This window comes from Protopterus annectens, chromosome 4.part0, assembly GCF_019279795.1.
Source record: "Protopterus annectens isolate FY-2018-M chromosome 4.part0, PAN1.0, whole genome shotgun sequence".
NCBI classification, from domain to species: domain Eukaryota; kingdom Metazoa; phylum Chordata; order Ceratodontiformes; family Protopteridae; genus Protopterus; species Protopterus annectens.
The window spans coordinates 1,704,772,484-1,704,795,283 of record NC_056733.1 but is presented as its reverse complement, the minus strand read 5'-3'; the positions used below and the strand labels follow the sequence as shown (position 1 = coordinate 1,704,795,283).

Below are 22,800 nucleotides of genomic sequence, written 5' to 3'. Positions count from 1 at the left end.
ATGGTGCCTAAACACAACACACACACACACCAGTCAAAAATAAATTAAAGTAATACCAAAAGGTATTTAGTAAAAAACACCAACACACACACCCTAACAGGGGGGGGATGGGATAGGGAAAATTGACTGACTAAAAAAAAATTAAAAGAGACAGGGATTTCTGTCAGAAAAAGGTTAAATTTAAAATTAAACTATCAAAAAATTAGTTTTAACTAAAGGAAGGGGCTTAAATATCACAAATGTGAACTACTTACCAGGAGCTGGTAAAGAGAAGACCTCCCAAGCGAAGCGGCAAACGAGATCTGGGTACTTCCTGCCTTGCATCATGGGATATGGGGCTGCCTCGAGCTGGTAAAAGGAGTTCTCGAGCTAAAGCAAGTGCCGAGTCGGAGCCGAGGGATCGGCTCCGAACCCATCAAGCAAGAATGAAGGCGAGACTGACAACTTAACATCACTATTTAATAGAAAATTAGGATTGTATTTTAACAGTGAAGTAATGAAAAGAGGCATCAGGATATTGGCAGCATTAATTTAAGCACATACATTAACTGTAATCTGTGTAAGTAAACTGCCCTTATGGTAAGGGCAGTTTGAGAGAACTAGGGTATACTTAAATATGTGCATACCACTGGCGTCCACTTAAGTTTAGCAGGAGACAGTGTTCTTGCTGGGCGATGCATCTACCTTATTTTATTTCTAAAAGAAAAAATAAGCAGAAAATAACTAAGAATAATAAACATACAAAGTTTAACAATATAACTGGAGGGGTAACTGGTGAAAGAGAATGATAGGGGAGAATTACAGAAAGATGAAAATATTGTTAATAAGAACTAGAAAGTAATATCTAATTACAGTTTTAGTAGTTGAGCAAAACACAACTTGAAAGAATAGTGTAGTTAATAAATTTAGATTTATTTCTAGTGAGTTCACTGCTTGACATGCAGAATAGTTAAATTGAGATTAAACTAGGAGTGAAGCTTTGGCATTCATGAACAGAAAAACTGTAGTGTGTTAGGATGGCATTATGAGAACAGGTAAAGGGAAATTTCAAGGATGGTTCTAAGTGTCCATCTCTATTCAGGCATGTGATCCTGCAGATAATAGTTAATCATGCAAGGAAAGCTGTTTAGAACCAAAATCGAGGATACCTGATACAGTACCAGATCATAATACCTCTTCTGAGTTTTTGAAATGTCTTTTGCTTTCCATTTAAACATCTTCTGTTTTGTAAGTGGTGTTTGAGAAAGAAATATCAACAGGAAAATCAGAAAAGCCATTTTTCTCAGATTCTGACTGAAACTAGGCTGGGTAGGAGACCTATGATATGCAATGCAGGCCTTCCTTTTTTAGTCCAAGAGGCCATTTTCCTCAGAAGAAGAGGGGGATCTTTTTCTTTCAGAATATGCAGAAACTGGTGTAGAGGATTAATGAGACTGAAAAGCTGCATCATTCCTCTTGGGACCCCTTAAGACTGGTAGGAGTGGAAGGGAAGGGTGCCTGGTTTTCTGAGATTTCTTTTTGAGAGTGCTTAGCCTAATAGTTCTGAATGCATCAGATGTCCAAACCTCCAGAAGGAAGCCTGCTACCTCCTCTAATACCGGAGGTATGCTATCTGATTCTTCAGAGAAAAAATGCTCTTCTTTCTAAGCAGCTGCCTGATGTTCAGTCTTCGTGGACATGCCTGATTCCTGACACTTAGCTGTTTCCCAAAGGGCAACGCCAGAGTGGCCCGGAAAATGAGACTTACAATCCAAGGGCCCCCATGACAGCCACTGTGGATTCTTCAGTACTAGACTGGGAAACAGGTGGAAAGCAAAGTTCCTTCTGAATCCTCCCTAGCAGGTCTGTCTTTGCCTGAAGGAGGGCATCTGATCAAGAGTCAGTAGCCATAGAGGATCAATTGAGGGCTTTGAGTTGTTAATTTTCTAAAAAGAGAGATTAAAACTATTAAGCCAACTACAGATGGTCTCAGGGATAATGAACTGCAAATATTGCATGAAAGGATATTGCATGACTCCCCCCAAGCAAAACAGATGGCCATGTGGGAATCCTTAAGTATGATTTTTTTTACCAAATGCAAATTTCCTCTTCTGCTAGACAGAAGAGAAAAATGTTTCACAAACTTAAGTCAAAAAAATAATGTGAAGTCCAGTTACCTGGCCAGAAAGCTGAAGCACACCCTTACTGCTGAAAATTAAGTCACACTGTAGACAATATGTTTGATCTCAACAACAGCAAAAGTTCTGAATTTCTGTGCTCCTACTTCCCCTTTTATAAAGGCACACTTTCATGCTTCAATAGATATATAAGCAGGCAACGACTGCACCCAAAGCTTTTGTATACTTGCCAGATGGTATATCCGTGGCATATAGCTTTATGCTACTTCAACAGTGCTCTAATGGTGAACATCTGCAGGGTTATCATCTTTAGCTTTCTTAATTTCAGCAAAATGATAAGCCAGGACAAGCTGAGAATGGGTCACAAGGGATATTCTGCCTGAGGACTAGGAATGGTCTTTACTGATCCTTTCCCACTCTGTAATAATGGGACAATCTACAAATACGGACAGCATCAGCTGGTGCAGCTGTGGACCCAGTGAAGAAAATTTAGTCTATGGGCAAGGCAAGCATCCTTACAAAAGGAATGAAGACTCTGAATTCTGGTTTGTATCCTAATGTGATTACCTCTTTTACTCAAATATTCAGTTAGGTCATGGTATTATTTAAAAAATTCCCTCATGTTCACAACTTCCCTGTAGGAAACATTCTCAGAAGGGACTCTTCTGTGTCGCAACTCAGAGAAGTTAGAGCTGCCATACAAAGGCCAAGTTCTCTTCTCACAGATTCATAGGTGTTCCAAGGGCGCAAAGTCTCATGACCATTCCCACAGCAATAACTCCCCACTAGCACCCCATCCTTTCTCCAGCAGGGTCATAATGGTCAGCCCTGGAGTAAATCTGAGGATACTCATCCAGTTATCTAGTTTATGTTTAAAGGAAGATAGTGAATCACATTGCTTAACATGAAAGGGAAGTTTATTTCAAAGGCTTGAGAGGGGCTGGACTATAAACCTCCCCTCCACCATGTTTACTTGTGGAAGAAGACTTAGGCTCCCAGTTTTAGTACTGGACAACTATTGGACTTGGGAGAAACAGGAGACTCATGACAATTAAGTCTCTGTGTGATAAGCAATACAGAGATGACCCCCCCCCCCCAAAAGTCTAAAGACACAGAATAAAGGGATAGTGCCTTCCAGCTTCTTCTAGTAGCTCAGGATCTTTTCTGGTTAGGTAGCTTTGGAATCTTTCTAGCTGTTTGATGTGTTTAGGGAGATACATCCTCTTCCTCTGATTTATACGCTGAATAATCACTATGAAGAAAGCTCTCTGTTCCTCTTCAATGGTGGGACTGTAAATGAAATTGAGGACTCCTCAAGAAGGAATGGCCAAGCGTGCATCTGATGCTTTTATAGTCAAAGACGGCTGGGGGCAGACTGGCCTGTGTATACCAGATTAATGTCCAGAAACCCAGTTGGCCTGCCTGTAAAAATAATTCCATAACTGTTGGACCCCAGTTCAAAGTACTCAACTCATACACAAAGATTATGTCCACAAATACTTCAAAACTATGTATTTTTAAATATTCTTTAATTAACGCAAGGATTCAATACCAAAAAAAAAAGTGAAGCAGCTATACTGTGTACTGTAAAATCCCAGATTCTTAGTCAATAGTCCACAAAAAGTTCACAGTTTCTCCCAGTGTAGGATAACACATTTGCACAACCTTTTTTTATGTCATGTCATGGAGCACACACACTGTGGTGAATCAAAGTTTGTGTCCCAGTTATGGTGGCTCCACTTTGCAAAGTCTTCCAAACAGCAGGTCAATAAGCCTACCAAATATGTTTTTACACACCAGAAGCAGCCAGACAAATACTCAAGAACTAGTGTATTACCAGGCCAGGTATTGCACATACATCATGAAGACGGTTTATCATCTTGGTAAACTGAGAACACATTACTATATGGGTGGATGCATTAAACCTAAACCACGTGTGAAGAAAGCAGCAGCATAATGGTGATGAATGGCAAGCTGTTAAAACTGGTTCTGCTTGGATATGGTACACACACATATATATATATATATATATATATATATATATATATTTTTTTTTTATTATTATATACACTAGTTTGGCCATTTGTCAAAATCAAATACCTGAAAGCCACTATAAAGGTGAAGGTGTCTGACAGATGCAACAGCATACAGAAGTAAGCAGAAAAACAGCAGTCAATAAGGACGACAGCATGCTAACAGAGGCAACATGTTTCAATGGCTGGTACTAGCCAACAGAAAAGCACCTGGGTAAGCTTACTCCTCGTACTACATTTTCACGATATGACTCAAGGGATATGGCTGCCCTGATCAGATCTACTCCTACAGACTCACGGCTCAGGAAGGCAGCAGTAGAAGGTCTTTAACTTAGGAACACAGCTCGCACTGCAAGCTAAATTTAAGGCATCATCTTGGAAAGGAGGGCTGGCAGGGAAAGATGCAGACGGGGGAGAAAAGGACAGAATACCATAACAGACTACAAGGAACCTGTTAATGGAACTTCTGTCTAAAGTCTTGTGCCATTAAGCTGAAGAAATTCCACTACTTCTCCATACCCACTCATTGATGCTTTGGAGATGAGCTGCTGGCACTGCACAGATAATATAGGAGAAAAGCTACAAGGGAACTCCTGCAGCACATCAGACAGCACTGTATTTCTCTGGCAGCATACACAATGTGCTCCACATATTCGGTCATGTGCAAAGGTGACTTCTGCTAAATGAAAACTGTCAGAATTCAAATAAGGCGTATACAGAAATTAAACAAAATCAAAGCCATAACAAAAAAAAAAAAAAAAAAAAAAAAAAAAAAACTATATTCCCATTAATTTCTGATGAGATCACCTTCTAGGAGATGCAAAGTTTTCACCCTTACAACTTTACACCATCGTTCTATACTCCGCGTCCCCAAATTAACTCAAGTTCAAAGCAGTTAGGAAACCTTATTTCCACTCTTACGGATTTCTGTTCCTTGCTTTAACTAAAGCAATATTCTCATAAGTAGGTCACAATTGTTATGAGGAATAAGTCAAACTGTTTCACTCAGTGGAAGTAGGAATTCCTGAAGAGGCTGGGCAGTATGTGTGCATGCGTGTTTCAGTGCATGATCCAAAGCACCCAGTTTAGCCCAAACTCATCTTAAAAGTTTTTCCTTCAAATGCTTTACACTGCCTTGCGATCAAAAGGCTTAAGAAAATATTTCAAATTATTTTCTCTCTTTACTGCTCAGTATAAATTTTTTTTTCATTTTTTGCAGTCTGTATTACAAAATTGTCACATTGACTGAAACTGACAGATTACTGTGTTCAGCACTCCTTTGCTGGCTGACATTAATAGAAATGTTTGTTTCTCTCCTGACGTTTCTGGAAGACAACAGCACCAACCACAGCACATACAATGATGCCAAGCAAAGCACAAAGCAGAAGCAAGAACACTTTCCATCCAGTCAGGGGTCCACTACGAAAATTTCCTGTAGGGTCATCAATGTTATCTGCAAAAGAAAACAGCAAGTGGATATTTACTTAGTGGTACAACATATATTTATTTAAAATCATTTATCTGTTTTTGCTAGTGCAAATCAATAATATATCGATTGCTTGTTTCATGCTGCAAATTTTCCATACATCACATCTGTCTTTCATACCACGGAAACATTTTCTCTACAAACCTAAAAAAAAAAATCAATTACTTAACATAATGATATGGTCAGAGTTTGGTAACCACAAGCATTAGGACCTTTCACCATCAAAAGTACTCAGACTGCTTAGCTCACTCCCCCAATCCCATCACAAATCTCTCCATTCTATTCTCCACTTCTTCTACGGGAAGTGCAAACACATTCCTATGGAGAGGATCATAATGGAGCTCATAAACAAAGATATAGGGGACTTGCAGACATTGGACCCGACCCAGTTTGGCTTTGTCAAGGGAAGATCATGTCTTTTGAACTTGGTCGACTTCTTCGAAACAGTCACCAAGGCCATTGATGAGGGAAAGGCAGTCCATACAGCCTACATTGACCTTGCAAAGGCTTTCGACACAACACCCCACTCGGGTATTGTAGAAAAACTTACCAGCTTAAATGTAAACCCATATGTCACAAGATGGGTTGCAAACTGGCTTAAGGACAGAACCCACAGGGTTAGAGTTGCTGGCACTGTGTCAGACTCCAAGCCGGTCACAAGTGGTGTCCCACAGGGCTCGGTCCTTGGCCCCCTATTGTTTGGCATCTACTTCTCAGAAGTACAGGCCAACATAGGAGGACTTTGGCTGACAAAGTTTGCAGACGACTGCAAACTGGGCCATAGTGGAAAGTGCATCAGACACGGATATCCTTCAGAAGGGACTCACGGAAACAGATAGCTGGTGCCAGAGCCATGGCCTGAAGTTAAACGCCAAAAATGTATAGTCATACCCTTCGGAAAAACAAGGTAACCCCAAGCTACCATATAGGTGGCAATCCACTAAGCACAGAAGAGGTTATCAGGGACCTGGGGACCCAGGTTGACAGTGGCCTTTCTTTTGACACTCACATTGCTAAAGTGGTTAGAAAGACCTTCTACATTGCCCACCTGATCATGAAGGGATTCACATCCAGATCTAGTGAGGTTATTGTTCCCTGTACTCTTCACTTATCAGACCAATGATCGAGTACAATGCCCCATTCGGGATGTATCTCACCCGACATCTGCAGCAATTGGAGAGACCCCAAAAGTTCCTCACCAAAAGGATAAAGGGACTCCAAAATCTGTCATATGCTGCCAGATTGAAGAAACTCCAGCTCTATTCAGTCGCATACCGTCTGCTCAGAGGTGACATGTGCCTGACATACAAGGCCATGTCCAACCCGGAATTAATGGACATGCTCCACCTCAAAAAATCCAAATCCACCAAAACCACTAGAGCAAGCGACTTAAACCTTAGCACGGATATAAATAGGACGTGCCGGAGGGATAGATTTATCACTCAGAGACTCTGTATGCTGTGGAATAAAATCCCGGTCCATGTGAGGCAGAGCACCTCGCTGACTCTGTTCAAGAGAAATCTAGACCTGTGGATGGGAGATCGTAGGTTTACCCCGGGAATCATCTCTGTGTCACTGCTGGACAGAGGCACAACAAACTAATGGGCACAGTATTTTTTCATATAAGGGGTGGCGTAAGCCACAAAAATTTGGGCTAGGCTTATAAATGCCTTAGGGCAGATAGCCTAGTATAAACCTATGAACCTATGAACCTATTCATAAGTCAGACCATCACCCCCCGAAAACAAGGAAAGATATTACTGCACAGAATAAATGACACAGGTGAAAGAAACGAATGGTGAAAACCCACACGACACTTGCTCCGGGAGTACTCTCCACAAGAGAGAGTGGCTAGCAAAGTTACATACAGAACAGCAGGTGGTCACAGTACAGACGCTTCCCACCATATCATTCTGCAGAAACATTACTGATCTGGAAATGGTTCTGGAAGAGTAGGCTTTTGGAGCAGCTGGCAGGACTTTACATACTTTCAAGTAACAGTCTTTTACAGAGTCTGCCAGCCACTGAAACAAAGTTATTTTGGAAGCCCTGATCCATTGCCTTTGGGGGCGAGAGAGCACACACAAACTGGTCATTCTTTCAGCAGGATTTCCCCTGCAACTAAGTAAATATTCATTTATTTTACGCCCATAGAGTATAGTAAAGTACTTTCCATTGATGCAGAAAGAGGAGAATACCACCAAAATTCTGCTTGTCTGGTTGAAGTTAGTTTTAGTAGTGACTTCAGACATGAACGAGAGTTTAGGTTTGGGTTTAAGTACTACTCTGCATTTATTGAAGAATAAGTAAGAAGGTTTTTCCTTTTTGAAAGTCCCGAGACTCTCCTTTTTGAAATTATATCTATTAAAAAAGATATTCCATGAAAGGAATTTTAGATCAGCCATGGTCAATGGTTCATATGTGGCTTGATGCGCTTCTTAAAGTTTCCCCAAGGCAGTAAGTGGTCTGTCTATGGAAGCCTTACATAACCAGACCCAAAGGAGTTCCTTAGAGGTACAATGACTAGAAGCCTTAGGAAGCCCTTACAGATCTTTGGTAAAGTCAGAGATGAGGAATGGACACCAACCTGGAAGTTTGAGACTGCCATCAACTGCACTTTAATGCAGGAGTAACACAGTCTTTTGTCAAATAAGTCTGAGAGATTTTCCAAGACTGAAGAAATAAAAAGAAGTTATGTACTCATCATAACATTCCATGTTTGTTGTTCTTGATCTCGTCTTCCTTCTTGTTGTTTGGGTTCGGAGCCAATCCTTGGCTCCGACTCGGCCGTATACTGCAGCTCGAGAGCTTTTACTGGCTCAAGGCTAGCCCCTATCTCAGCATGCTAGTGGTAGTTACCTATATCTTGTTTGCGATAGCCCAACACTAGACCATATAAAAGATAAGAGATATACTCTACATATCCGATGACACCTGCATATAAAGGTGTGATCCCTCCACAAGGTAATAGTAGTAAACTGAGACTGACCATAAGGAATGGTATAAAGGAAACCCAGCCAGTATAGTTAATAAAATAAGGGACTGCTCTTGATCCTCCAAGAAAGGGGAAGGAGGGAGGGGCGCAAGAAGGAAGGCGAGATCAAGGACAACAAACATGGAATGTTATGGTGAGTACATATCTTCTTTATGTTATGTTGTCCATACCTTGCCTTCATTCTTGCTGTTTAGGACAGTGTCCCCAGCAACTGATTCTTGTCTGGCTCACCAGAAAAAACTCTTCAGGACCATGGAACCAAAGGATGCCCTGTTCCAGGAGGCCATATCTACTTTGTAATGAGTGATAAAGGTATGAGGATTAGCCCCCATATCTACTTTGTAATGAGTGATAAAGGTATGAGGATTAGCCCATGTAGCTTCTGCACAGATCGAATCCAAAGGCAATCTGGCCTGAAAGGCAACAGAGGTAGACATGGCCCTTGTTGAGTGCCCATTAATTTTTCCTGGAAGTGTTTGTTTATGCAACTCGTAGACATGTTTTATAGTGTCTGAAAGCCACTTTGATGAAGTCACCTTTGAGACTACACTCTTTTATTGTTTGCAAAGGATATAAACAATAGATCAGATTTTCTAAATTCCATGGTCCTCTGTAAATAGAAACGCAACTGTGAACATCCAATTGATGAAGCTTATACTCTGTCTTACTGCCATGATTGGGGAAGAACACAGGAAGCTCTATGGACTGATTCAGATTGTATTCAGAACATACCCTGGGTAAGAAAGTGGGGTTGGTTCTGAGAGAAACCCGATCTTTATGGAAAATCAAGTAAGGGGGACGAATAGATAAGGCCTGTAATTCTGAGACCCTTCTAGCTGAGGTAATTGCAACCAAGAAAAGGGTCTTCCAAGTCAGAAATTTGAGCGGACAAGAAGCAGACGGTTCGAAGGGAGGAAGAATCAAAGCATCTAAAACTAAATTTAGATGCCAGGGAGGAAGAGGTTCTCTTATCGGAGGTCTTAATAGGGTAGTACCTCTTAGAAAAGTCTTGCATAACCTATGGGACATGATACTGGAACCCATTTCTCTCATATGAAAATTTGAAACGGATAGTAGCTGCAGCTGCTCCTTGGTCAAATGTTTCAGCGAGAAATTCAAGAATCTTTGAAATGGGAGCAGTAAAAGGGATCAACCTGATTTTTAACTGACCAACAAGAGAACCTCTTCCATTTACTAGCATAAAGTCTCCTAGTAGTGGGCTTATGGGAGGAAATCAAAATGTGCTGAACTGCTGGGTAAACATCGGGAAGTTTGGCTAAGAACGGAAGTGGAGAAACCAAGTTGTGAGCTTGAGAGTTTGAATGGAAGGATGGAGAGCACCCCGACTGATGTCTCAGAAGATCTGGCACTGGGTCCAGGATCCAAGTCTCCCCTTGCAGGTGAGGCCAAAGGAATGGCAAACCATATCTGACGAGGACAGTAAGGGGCAATGAGGATTAACTTACAACCAAACGACTATGCTTTCTGAAGAACCTTGAAGATCAGGTGGAAAGGCGTAAAGCAGTCCCTGGGGCCAATCGTGAACAGGTGCATCCCTGTGTGACTGTCCCGGTAGTGGGACTAGGGCAAAGTAGCTGCTGCATTTGTTGTTGAGGGGGGTGGCAAACAAATCGCAGCATGGCTGGCCCCATTTGTGAAAGATGAAGCCCGCAACTTCCTGCTTCAGGGACCGCATGTGGGGCATCAGGGTGGCCCGACTGAGCTTGTCCACTATCACGTTGGTTTTCCCCAGGATGTGCGTTGCAACCAGAAAGCGCTAGGAAGGCATCGCCCACTGCCAAACTCGTAGAGCCTCTCGACACAAGTGGTAAGGCCTGGTTCCACCCTGTTTATGTATACTACCGACATAATGTCCATTTGAATTGCTACAGTCCCTATAGGTAGAGAGTTCTGAAGTGCTTGCAATGCCAGGAGCACTGCCCTCATCTCCAGGACACTGATGTGCAAGTGTTCCTGCCAAGTCCCTTGAACAGTCTGTCCCAGATAATGCCCCCCTCCCACCTTACCTGGGAAGTGTCCGTGGTCACTGTGACTACACGTTGGGGGGGAAAACTGGCCTGCCTATTGCACCATTGGGGAGTGAAGCCACCATTCCAGATCCCCTTTGCAGGATTCTGTGATCAGAACCTGATGTGACATGGGTAAATCCTGGAATGACCATTGTGCAAACAGAAGCCACTGTAGAATTCTCATATGGAAGCGAGCCATAGGGACCAGAGTGATTGTCACAGCCACAGAACTCAGTACCTTGAGGACGAATCTTGGTTGAATTCTCTTGTGTGTGTGAACAGTATGACAACTTGGTGACGGATCGTTAATACTCTTTCTTGAGCCAGCTTTGCTATCATGGCCCTTGTGTCTAAATTTGCCCCTATAAAGGTAATATACTGAACAAGGCAGATTTTTCGTAGTTATGGTGATCCCAAGTTGAGAACAAAAGCGGATTGTGTATTCCCTTGCCCTGATTAGTTGATGCTCTGTGGTGGCAGTAAGGAGCCAGTCGTCTACGTATGGAAACACCCAGAATCCTTGACGCCTCAGGTGAGCCGCAACTACTACCATGCATTTGGTGAACACCCTGGAAGCTGTGGTGAGATGAAAGAGCAGAGCTCTGAACTGATAGTGACTGGCTCCAAGCCGGAAGCGTAACTATCTCCTTGACTGTCTGTCCATTTTTATATGGTAGTACGTATCCTGGAGCTCGATAGAGCACATCCAATTGTCCTGTCCCAGAAAGGGAAGAATGGACTACAGTGTTACCATCCGGAACTTTGTTTTCTTGACTGACTTGCTTAGTCTGCTGAGATCCAAAATGGGTGTCCAGGCCCATGTTGGCTTTGGAACTAAAAAGAACCTTGAGTAAGATCCAGATCCGATTTGGTCTGCGGGGACTTCCTGGCCGACTCTTTCTTAGAGACCTTTGAAGCTCCAGGTTAGCTTAATCCTGAAGACTGGGTGGAACATCTGGGATAGAGTATTGTCTTTTTGATAGAGAAAACTTTGAGAAGGGGATATTGTAACCTCCGGATATTATGGATAGTACCCATGTATCGTCTGTGATTGTCAGCCAGGCTTTTGGGTACAAGGATAATCTCCCCCCCGACTGTCTCCGGAGTCGGACAGTCGGGCCTCCCCCTTCAGGAGTGCTGGAAGGGCCTACCAGAGAAGGTATGTCTGTCGCCCTGGTTCTGCGGACCCCCCCCTGCTGCGAGGTCGGCATCTTCTGTTATTTCCCCCTCTGCCCCTGGGGGAAAATTCTCCATGTGTGTCAGGCGAAGTTCCCTAGGATTTCCGGAACCACATCTTTCCAATCTTCTGGCCTTTGGGATAGGGCCTAGATGGAGCAGAAAAACATACTCCAATGGCAGAGAGAGTTTTGCCATCCTGTTCACACCTGGTAAGAGTATCTTTTACCTGAGGCCTGAACAAGGACGAGCCGTCAAAGGGGGCATTGGTAAAGGAAGACTTGAAGGGCTCCATAAAATGACAAAGGTGCATCCAGGAGTGTCTGTGTAAGGCTACCCCTGTGCCTGCCGCTCTGTTCGCTCCATCGGCTGCATAAGAAATGAGCCACATGGAGGAGTTAACCACTGAAGTCAGGGTAGCGAGCTGAAAAGCCACCTTGTCCAAGGCTCCCGCAGCTGTAGGATCCTGTAAGTTGTCTCCTAACTCCTTGAGAAGATCCCTTTGAAGCCTTGCAAAGTAGGACAAATAGTTCAGCGACCTGAGTGTAAAGGTCATTGAAGAAAACATACGCTTCCCGTATCTGTCCATCGTACGAGACTCTTTGTTCAGCGGATGGACAGATAAAGAGGTTTCTGCTAATTCCTTCTTGATGGCTGCTGCCACCACCACAGCATCAACGGGAACACCTTTAGATAAGAAGAGCCTGTCTTCAGGGGCTGTAATGAATTTATTGGGCCTCCATGGAACTGGTTCCATCGCGTCTGGAGAGCTCCATGCCTTCCGACCCACTACATGCAATAGTGGGTCGGAAAGGAGGATACACCCAAGAGATGGAGGGTCAGGAACCAAATGCATCCAGGTATACAGACTCGTCTTCAGAAGGGGGCAAGGGACTTCCAGCCACCCCTCTGTCTAAGGATTTCCAAGATGTCTGAAAAAGAGACATATTCAGAGGGGGACTGTGGGGACCCTTCTGAGTCATCCAAGTCTGTGTCTGATGTCAAGGACTCAGGGGAGTCCACATGCTTCCTCTTGCAAGTCCTCTTCCAAGGGACCTCCTCCAAGCGGTGGTCGGGGGAGGTTTCGGATGAGGTGGGATCGCTCAATGGGGCACCCTGGAGCATGGTTCCCTACCCTTGGGGCGGAGGGGAGGTTCAGAGGCAGACACTGGCACCGAGGGCAAAGGAGCCAATGGAACCGAGGGGGGAGCTGTCTCAGCAGACAGCACGCTCATCACCTCAAAGGCATCACGGTCCCGACCCGAAAGAATCTCCGGCGAAGCAGGAGACTTCCTCCAAACTGAGGGCGACAGGTCCGAGGCCAATGTAGGAGCCAAGCTGACCTGCACCGAAGCTCTGAGAGGGAGAGTAGGGTCGGACAAGGGTCTGATGCCGCTCCCCCCCAGGAGCCGATGAGGGAGCATTGCCCCCCAGATCCCTCGATAGAAGGAGGTATCACAGGGATCGGAGCAGTAGTTGGAACTGAAAGACCAGAGGAGGTTGCTGGAACAGACGGTTCCACCACTACGACTTCCATGCACTCCGGCTCCGAACTCAGAGGAGTCGGAGGAGGAATCAAGACAAGTGTTGTTTACGCTGTTGGCACCATTTCCATCTGGGATGGGCCCGAAAGTATTTTGGCTAGTGCTGGTGTCCTAAGAAGCCTCTTTACCACCCTCTCCACATCATCATCTGAAAGGCTCCTGGATGACCGAGAGGAGTGGGTCGAAGACCGGTGACTGCCTGCCACAAATTGCAATAATGGAGACTGTGCAGCGGACTGCACCGGTTCCAAGGCAGGAGACTTGGAACGCTTATGGGACCTTACTGGCTCCAAAGACACAGATAGAGTCATAGGTGCAGATGTCTTGTCAGAACCGAAAGTCGGGTCTGACTTGGCTTGTGGTTTTTATCCTTGCCCTTAGACGGGTCCGAACTCGGAGCCGAAGAGGATGAAGGCTTGACTTTATATGAATTTTTTAGCTGGCTGAGTCCCCTCCATGGCAGTATCAAAGGGGCTCTTCAGCAAACCTTGCAAGATAAGCTCGTTTCTTCTCTCCTGCAAGACGCGTGAACTAAAGGCATGACAGATAGAGCAAGAGTCCTGCAGGTGAAAAAGTCCTAAACAATATACACATCTCGTGTGCCCGTCCGTAAGGGACATCATTTGGCAACGCGAGCCGCACTTTTTGAAACCAGAAGGTTTCGAATCCTTGGCAGTATCCTTGGACATATGAAAATAGCACTATAACTAAGGCCATATACTGCTAGCAAGAAGACTATGAAGCACTCTGTATAGCTAGACAAAGAAAAAAAAATGATTGGCAATAACAAACAATATATATATATATATATATATATATATATATATATATATATATATATATATATTTATATATATTTATATATATATATATATATATTTTTTTCCCAACAGACAGGGAAAAAAGGAGAAGGGGGGACAGCCTCTGAAGTCCCACCTAAGGAGAGCCTGTAACCCAAATGGAAACTCCTTAACAGTTACAAGAAAGTCAAGGAGGAGAAGAAGAAGAACCCTCTAAGGTTTGAAGGAGGGGAAAGGCCAGAGAGGAAAAAACAGTTAATTTACACAATAAACAAGTCACTCAGACGGGATAGGGATAGCTATAAATGCTAAGGACAATTACAGATAACAAAATGACTAAGCTAAACTGGAAATATTAGCTGAAAAATATAATAATAGAAAGGACACTTAGCCTGAGCCAGTATCGCAATCTCGACGCTGCAAGCGGCAAACGAGACCTGGGTAACTACTGCTAGGGATGCTGGGAAAGGGGCTAGCCTCGAGCCAGTAAAAGCTCTCGAGCTATAGTATACGGCCGAGTCGGAGCCGAACATTCGCTCCGAACCCAAAGAGCAAGAACGAAGGCGAGATATGGACAACATAACGTCTACTGTTGTGGAATTTAGGGTTCCACTCTCCAAGAAAAATGCACTTATTTGTCCTTTCAGATTTTTCTTCTGGATGTTTTTTGCCAGGACCTGAAGATATCCATAACCTTTTTGGGTATTCTGGATTACTGACTATGGATGGAAGTGGAGAAGGCAGATGGACATCTTCAGGGTACTAAAATCTGTATGAGGTTTACTAGAGGGGTGACACAGCAAATTCTTGAAAGGTATGAGCTGACAACAGCTAATCCAATTGGTATAGGAGCTGAAGTGGAAACCAATTTTGATAAAACTAAAAAGGGGGTATGAGAAAATACAGTTGTGTAAGAACTTACCATAACAGTAGATGTTCAGCTAATCAATAATGTAGTACTCAACACATGGGTTATCACTGCTATCATCCAGCTGGGGTACCAAAGCTTTACCTTTCCAGTAAATAGTCAGGGAGTTGTTACGGCTAGGCTTCTATAGGCCCTAGGGCCGACAGCCTAGTACCAACCAATGAACCAGTATCATACATACAACGTGTAACCTCAGCTCACAAGCGTATGGGTATATAGGTAGATGTACAAAGGTAATTCCTCACACTACCTCTTAAACCAGTGGCCTGAAGACTCCTAATAAAGAAAACTAGTCAGCTAGGATCAAGTGGTAAGAAAGCCCCCTCTGTTCTAGAGTGTTTCCCCATGGGACAGGAATGGTGGGAGAAAGAGAGAGTAAGGAGAAAATTTAGTGCAGGTGGGAAGGAATACTGCAACAGTTATCAGTAGGACATCTACTGCAATCATAAGTTCTAACACAGCTGTACTATGTCCTGACTGAATTGCTGCAGTACTCCTAACACATGGGTAATACCCAGAGCTAAAGGGAAAGTAAGGGTAGTTGGTTAAAAGGCAGTTGAACTGTCCAAGAGGACAGACAGGACTGACCTACTGAAAGAAGCTGTGGTTCTTGAAAAGGCATCAATCCTGTAATGTTTAAAGTGTGCAGAGATGACGAGGTGGCAGCTTCCTCTATGGACCTGGTATTCACTACTCTGTAAAATAAAAACGAAGAAAAACACAAAGCAGGTAAACGTACGACCACAAATGAACGAAAACAGACAAGCAGCAAAACTAGACCCGAACTGGGGACTGAGGAGTGAAAGGAAGCCCTGGGTTGAGTTTCACCTGATTCTTCCACCATAAGAGAGTTCCCGTCTGAGATGGGGCAAAAGGAGAATTGCTGTGTCCCAAAGGGTGAGAGATTTGAGACAAAACTGTTTTCAGGTACCAAGAGATTTTTCTCATATGCAGTCTGGCTAGGAGGATCACTGGGATAATAGCTTCCATGAACCCCAGAGCCCTTAGGATTTCCCTGGCTGAGCATTTACTGGAGGAGGCAAGGTTGAAGAAATAATTTGTAAGACTCTATACCTTCTCGAGGTAAGCAGGCCTGCTTTCCTTTTATGTCCAGCCTAGAGAGGGTTTTTTTTGTAGTTTACGTTGAACATTAAATGAGATAAGAGGAGGAGGACAGTGAAATGGAGATGACATATGAGAATCTGTGGTGAAGTAGCTTGGATTAACAACTAATCTGAATTCCCTGGGCTCGGCAGAAGGTGATCACTGGTGCCAGGCACTCTGTGAAAACTCCTTGGGGCTGCTGAAAGTACAAAAGGCAAAAAGGCAAACTGACAAGTGAGATGACCCAGTACAAAACCAGAAGAATCTCCTGCACAGGGTCAGAATGGGTAGATGGATGTTAAACATCCTTTAGATCTAGAGATACTAGAAAAGCCTGGGCCACAATGAAAAGTAGAAGAGTCTACAATGACAACATTTTGAAAGTTGGCACATTTAAGACTATGTTTAGCAAGGAGACATCAGGCCTCCAGTGCCCTTCTTTCCTTGGTACTAGGAAAAGTCTGGAGTAAAACTCCTTTCCCACAAATTCTTCTGGCATTGGCTCTACTGTGTCTTTTGTCCGTAGTTCCTGTACAATGAGTGGGAGGAGATTAATCTGATCATGTGGAGGTGGAAGTATGCCATGGGGGGAGGGGGGATCTGTATCCAAGACATGGCACAACTTTATTTTATGACAGACGGCACTTGTCTGTTTGTGGTAATCTTTTCCCAGGAGAAGACAGATTGGGTCAGCCTTTTTGAGAAGGGTAAGACAGGGCTAGGGGGCCAGGGGTAAAGGAGACTGCAGATAGTCACAGAACTTCGTCTGCAAAGGAAGGCCTCTCAGATGAGGCATCCCTCTGTGATTTATATGGGAATCTCTTTCTGGGAGCCTCCCTGTGTTTCTGGCTTGGACTAGAGTCCCTTCTGACAGAAAGAATATGCTTGGTTGGATAACTCCTCTGTTACCTAGGTACAGAGATTTGCAGAAAGGTTTGGTTGGGTAATTGGTCTGTTACCCAAGTACTGATATTTACAGAAGTTGCCTGCAGTTCTTCATGGTTTTACCATGCTCTTGAAGGGTTTTGAAAAGGTTGGTAGCTTGGGGGCCAACCAAGAGATTCTTGCCTGTTTTTTCTTTCAAGTCCTCAGGAATAGGCTGGCTATGTAACCATGCATACCAGTGGATAGCCTGGTAGCAGCTGCTCTGAATGAGATCTCAACAGCATAACTACATTTAACTTTGTGTCTAACCACTTGTGTAGTCAGATTAAGGATAGTATCGATTGTTTAGAATCAGAAAGTACAGTTGTGTACACTTACCATAAATGTAGATGCTCAAGTGTATTCACTGTTGCAGTCATTACATTTGGGTAATCTGCTGGCAGGTTGCCCTCAGTCGGCCTGAATGCCAAAGTCTTGGGTCCTGCGTCGGTTGCTGTCTTCTCTTTCATGACGTCAGGGGTATAAGACATGCAGCCGACACCATTTTCTTTAGTTTTTCTTGCCCCCGATGTCAGGTGCCCCCAAAAAGGTAGCAATATTTTATATATATATATATATATATATATATATATATATATATATATATATATATATATATATATATACATATATATATATATATATATATATATATACACACATACATATACATGCATCAATATAAACATTACCTTGATCTACAAGCAAATACACCACATAGGTTGTAGAAGATAGAGAAGGAAAGAAGGGGGATGGCGGGAGGGTAACCTGGACTGCAACAGTGAATACACTCGAACATCTACATTTATGGTAAGTGTACACAACTGTACTATGTTCTTCATGTTTCACTGTTGCAGTCAAGACATTTGGGTAGAATCACAAAGCTATGGTTGGGAGGCTGGGGCTAAACAGCATTAGGTGTGGCTATAAGGCCCTGCAGCACTGCAGTGGCAAAGCCTGCCCTGGACTTAGAGTAGAGAGGCAAATGGTAATGCTTTGCAAAGGTGTGAACAGAACTCCAAATAGCAGCCTTTAGAATGTCTTTGGTTGGTACTCCTCTGAGAAAGGCTGCTGAAGTAGCTGCAGCTCTGGTGGAATGAGACCTAATGCCCTGGGGCACAGGTTTACCATGGTGTAAGTAGCAGAAACGGATGGAGTGGCTTATCCACTTTGAAATTGTCTGCTCAAATGGTAATGCTTTGCAAAGGTGTGAACAGAACTCCAAATAGCAGCCTTTAGAATGTCTTTGGTTGGTACTCCTCTGAGAAAGGCTGCTGAAGTAGCTGCAGCTCTGGTGGAATGAGACCTAATGCCCTGGGGCACAGGTTTACCATGGTGTAAGTAGCAGAAACGGATGGATTGGCTTATCCACTTTGAAACTGTCTGCTTCGAAATAGCCTTTCCTTCTGATCCTGTAGCATATGACACTAGTAATTGCTCAGTTTTTCTTAGAGCTTTAGTCCTGCTCAAGTAGAATCTTAGCTGTCTGTGTAGGTCCAAGGAATGCAGAATTATCTCCCCTTTCTTCTGCGGATTAGGATAAGAAGTTGGCAGATGAATTGTTTGGTTAAGAGCCATACTGGAAACCACCTTAGGCATAAAAGTAGGATTTGTCCTCAGAGACACCCTGTCTGGGTAAAATATGATACAAGGCTCTACAACCATGAGGGCCTGTAGCTCTGAAACTCTTCTTGCTGAAGTAATTGCTAGTAGCAGAGCTGTCTTCCATGATGAGAACTTTATATCAGCGGTAGCAGCTGGTTCAAATGGAGGCAGGGTGAGCTTTTCCAACACAATTGAGGTCCCATGCAGGTAATGGTGATCTTCTAGGAGGCCTTAAATTTTTGGCTCCTCTAAGATACTGCTTTAGTAAAGGATGAGAAAAGATTGGTGGCTCTGTATTGTAATGAGCCGAAATTGGCAGAGGCATGGATTTTGATTGATGAGAAAGATAGGCCTTTGTCAAGCATCTCAGTTAAGTATTGTAATATCTGAGGAATATGTGGTTCTGCTGTATCAGTTCCTTGTGCTGGATTCCAAGCACAGAATCTCTTCCATTTATCAGCATAAGATTTTCTAGTGCTAGGCCTTCTGGCTTCCAAAATGACATCCATCACAGCTTTACTGAGAGTTGTCGTTTGTATGATTACATGATTAGCCATGCTGCCAGGTTCAGAGTCTGTAGCTGATTGTGCAGGATCTGATTGTTTTGCTGGGACAGTAGTTGTGGTCTTTGAGGCCAAGTCCAAGCTGGGTATTGAGACAAGTTCCTTAGGATTGGGTACCAGTATTGGCGGGGCCAGTCCGGGGCAATTAATATCATCTTTGGCTTCTCTTGTCTGACTTTTAGGAGGACCTTGGGTAGAAGAGGCAGAGGAGGAAAGGCGTAAACTGATAGGCTTTTCCAACTGAAGGATAGGGCGTCCACTTTCCATGCTTGTCTGTGATAAGTCCTTGTGCAGAATCTTTTCAATTGATAATTTTGAGGAGAGGCAAACAGATCTATGTCTGGACTCCCCCATTTCTCTGTTATCATGCTGAAGACTTGTGGATTTTGTTTCCACTCGTGAGGATCCATACGGTTTCTACTTAAATCGTCTGCCAGAGTGTTTTGTTCTCCTGGCAGGAATTGAGCTTGAAGATGTATTTGGTAGGTCAAAGCTGTGTCCCACAATGCCATGGCTAATCTGCAAAGGGGGTATGAGTGTGTGCCCTCTTGCTTGTTTATATACATGACTGTGGTGTTGTCCGTCTTTATCAGTAGTTGTCCTGGATGAATTAAGTCCTTGAAGGCTGTAAGGGCATTCTGAACAGCTAGCATCTCTTTCTGGTTGATATGTAGATACATTTGTTTTGGTGCCATATGCCCTGAATGCATCTTCCTGCCATGTGGGCCCCCCAGGCATAATCTGATGAGTCTGTTGTTAAGGTTTGGCTAGCAGGGGGTTGAGTGAATGGCCGTCCCACGTTTTGGTGACAGGCCTTTGCCCACCATATAAACTCCTGTTGCAGGCAGGGAATGAGAGCAATCATTGTTTCCAGACTGTGTGAATGTTGACTCTATAAACTTTTTAGGTACCACTGAAGTTTCCTCATATGCAGTCTTGCATATGGAATTAGTAGGATGCAGGATGCCATGAAGCCCAGAGCCTGCAGAATTTGTCTTGCAGAAGACTGGGTTTTTGTTGCCATCAGTTTGAAGTAAGTAGTCCGTTGCCTTTGTTTGTCTGGTGTGAGGTAAGGGTAGTAAGAGCTAGCAAGTTAGGCTGGTGCATGGCAAGTGTACTAGGTAGGTCCAAAAGAAAAACGCCAGCACCCAGGAGGATATGCAAAGAGTTTTATATTTATTTCTTCATTTATAAAACTGAAACAACTAGACCGGTTTCAGCGGCAAGGCTTTCTTCAGTAGTAGGTTGACCCAAATGATGAGTCATATCCTTATATAATCTAAATAATTATACAAATGACATCACATCCTGTCATTAAAGCAATACACACAAAAAATGGGTTATGAGTAACCATATAGAAAAACATTGAAATATGCATAAAATGCAATAAAATATAATAATAATAAATCATAATAATAATAAATCATGTTTTGAAACTGAGCTTGGTGCAAATATCTCCAGATGGCACCCCAATTTAATACCGTCTAAGTAATTAAATAACCTACTCAAAAATAACAAAGGTATTAGACCAAAAAAGCTCCACCTAAATGAATTGGACTTATAGTACATCATAATAAATGAATATAACAGGAACCTCACCACCAAGAAGCAAGAGGGTATGAAATAGCCATGCCCGACCCATCCTAAAAAACAGTAGAATCTGAATGGGATATAATAATATTGAAAATTAGATACATCTGTACATGAGCTAAAGATAGTGCATATATTTCCTAAAGTGAGCCAAATAAAATGAAACGTTATGCAAAAACAAAAACCCGAATTCAAATTATGACCATATAATCAATCCAAAAGACTACTATACATTACAAAGTGGATATATCAGGCTCATCTCTGTTAACATACACATTTAAAGCACAAAGTGTGAAATAGTTACAAAAACCAAACTGATAATATGTACTTAAATCATAATTTATCATTTAATCCCGGGGGGAAAAGACCCCCCAGTTTAATAATCCATCTTTTTTCTTTAGCATTTAAAATTTGATGCCAACCCGTTTTAAATAATCGATTGCCAGAAATGCAATCAATAATAATAAATGAAAATTTAGCAGTAGAATGTTTAATAGTATGTCTATAAAGTGCGTTGGTCAGTCTCTTATTTCTGATGTCCCCAATATGTTCAGAGATTCTGATTCGAAACTGTCTTGATGTTTGACCAATATAGAATGCCTGGCAAGTGCATGTGGCAAGATATATGATCCAGTCAGAGCTGCAATTACCAAAAAATTGAATGTCATATATTTGGCCTGTATTTTTACTGGTGAAACTGGTAGTTTTGAGAATGTAACTGCAGAAACTGCAGTGTCCACATGGATAAATGCCTATGAGTTTGTCTCCAGTAAGTGTCCTTTGTATAAGATGATCTTCCCTTACTGTGTTTTTTTTGTAGTGTGAAAATAAAGAGCCTAGAGTTTTACCTTTCCTGTATGAGAAATAACATCGTTCCCCTAGATAGTCTGACAAAAGGGGATGCGAGTAGAGTATGTTCCAATGATTATTGATGATGTTAACTAGGTTTCTGCTGTTTCTGCCATAGGTTGTAACAAATCTGCATAGATCGAATCCCTGTTTTTTAGTTCGTGTATTGTATTGAAGAAGAGAATCTCTAGATTTAGTATTGCTGAATTGAATTGCTGAATCAATAATTCGAGGGGAATAACCCCTAGACAAAAATCTTTTAGTAAGGTCCGTTTGATGGTAATTAAAATCATCATTAGAGGAACAAATTCTTTTAACCCGCAAAAATTGAGATTTGAGTATATTTCTGATGATATGTTTAGGATGATGACTGTCGGCATGTAGAAGGGTATTGTACTGTGGGAATTTTCTATGAACTGACGTTTTAAGTGTATTATCTAACTGCCTAGTTAGATGGACGTCCAAAAAATTGATTTCACTCTTATTGTATTCAACAGTAAATTCAATACCCCAGATGTTTCCATTTAAATGTTCAACAAATTCCTGGAGGTATTCCTGACCTCCTTTCCATACTAGCCAACAGTCATCCAGGTACCTCCTCCATATATCCATTTCTGGTAAATAGACATTATGCATAGGGTCATAAATGATCTGTTCCTCGATGTAACCCATGAAGAGGTCTGCATAAATGGGTGCAAAAGAGGCACCCATGGCTGTGCCTTGAAGTTGCCAATAACAGTCCTGTTGGAAATAAAAGACATTTTTAGTTAAGATGTGTTCCACCATACATCTGGGCAGTTGTATTCAAGCTTGCACCCAGGAATGTTATATTTTGAGAGGGTACCAGTTGTGATTTCTTTTCGTTTGTGTAACCTAGGCATGTTAGAAGCCTTTTTACAAACGCCAGGTGTCGAAGAAGAGTGTCCTTGTTCTCTGCTTGAATGAGACAGTCTAAGTAAAGATATATTTGTATACTTCTTTGTCTGCAAAATGCAATTACTGGTGCCAGGCACTTTGTAAAGACCCTGGGCACAGTAGATAAGCCAAAGGGCAGTG

The 22,800-nt window shown here is 42.7% G+C and overlaps 1 protein-coding gene across 1 annotated transcript in view; it reads right to left on the bottom strand.

The window, feature by feature from the left end:
• Positions 1 to 3,629: 3,629 nt before the first annotated feature.
• LMAN2 (lectin, mannose binding 2) overlaps positions 3,630 to 22,800 on the bottom strand; it is a 586,231-nt gene continuing 567,060 nt past the window's right edge. Inside the window, exon 8 of the mRNA XM_044069435.1 lies at positions 3,630 to 5,603. Coding sequence (XP_043925370.1) covers positions 5,443 to 5,603 — 161 coding nt within the window. The 3' untranslated portion in view covers positions 3,630 to 5,442. The remainder of the gene's footprint in view (positions 5,604 to 22,800) is intronic.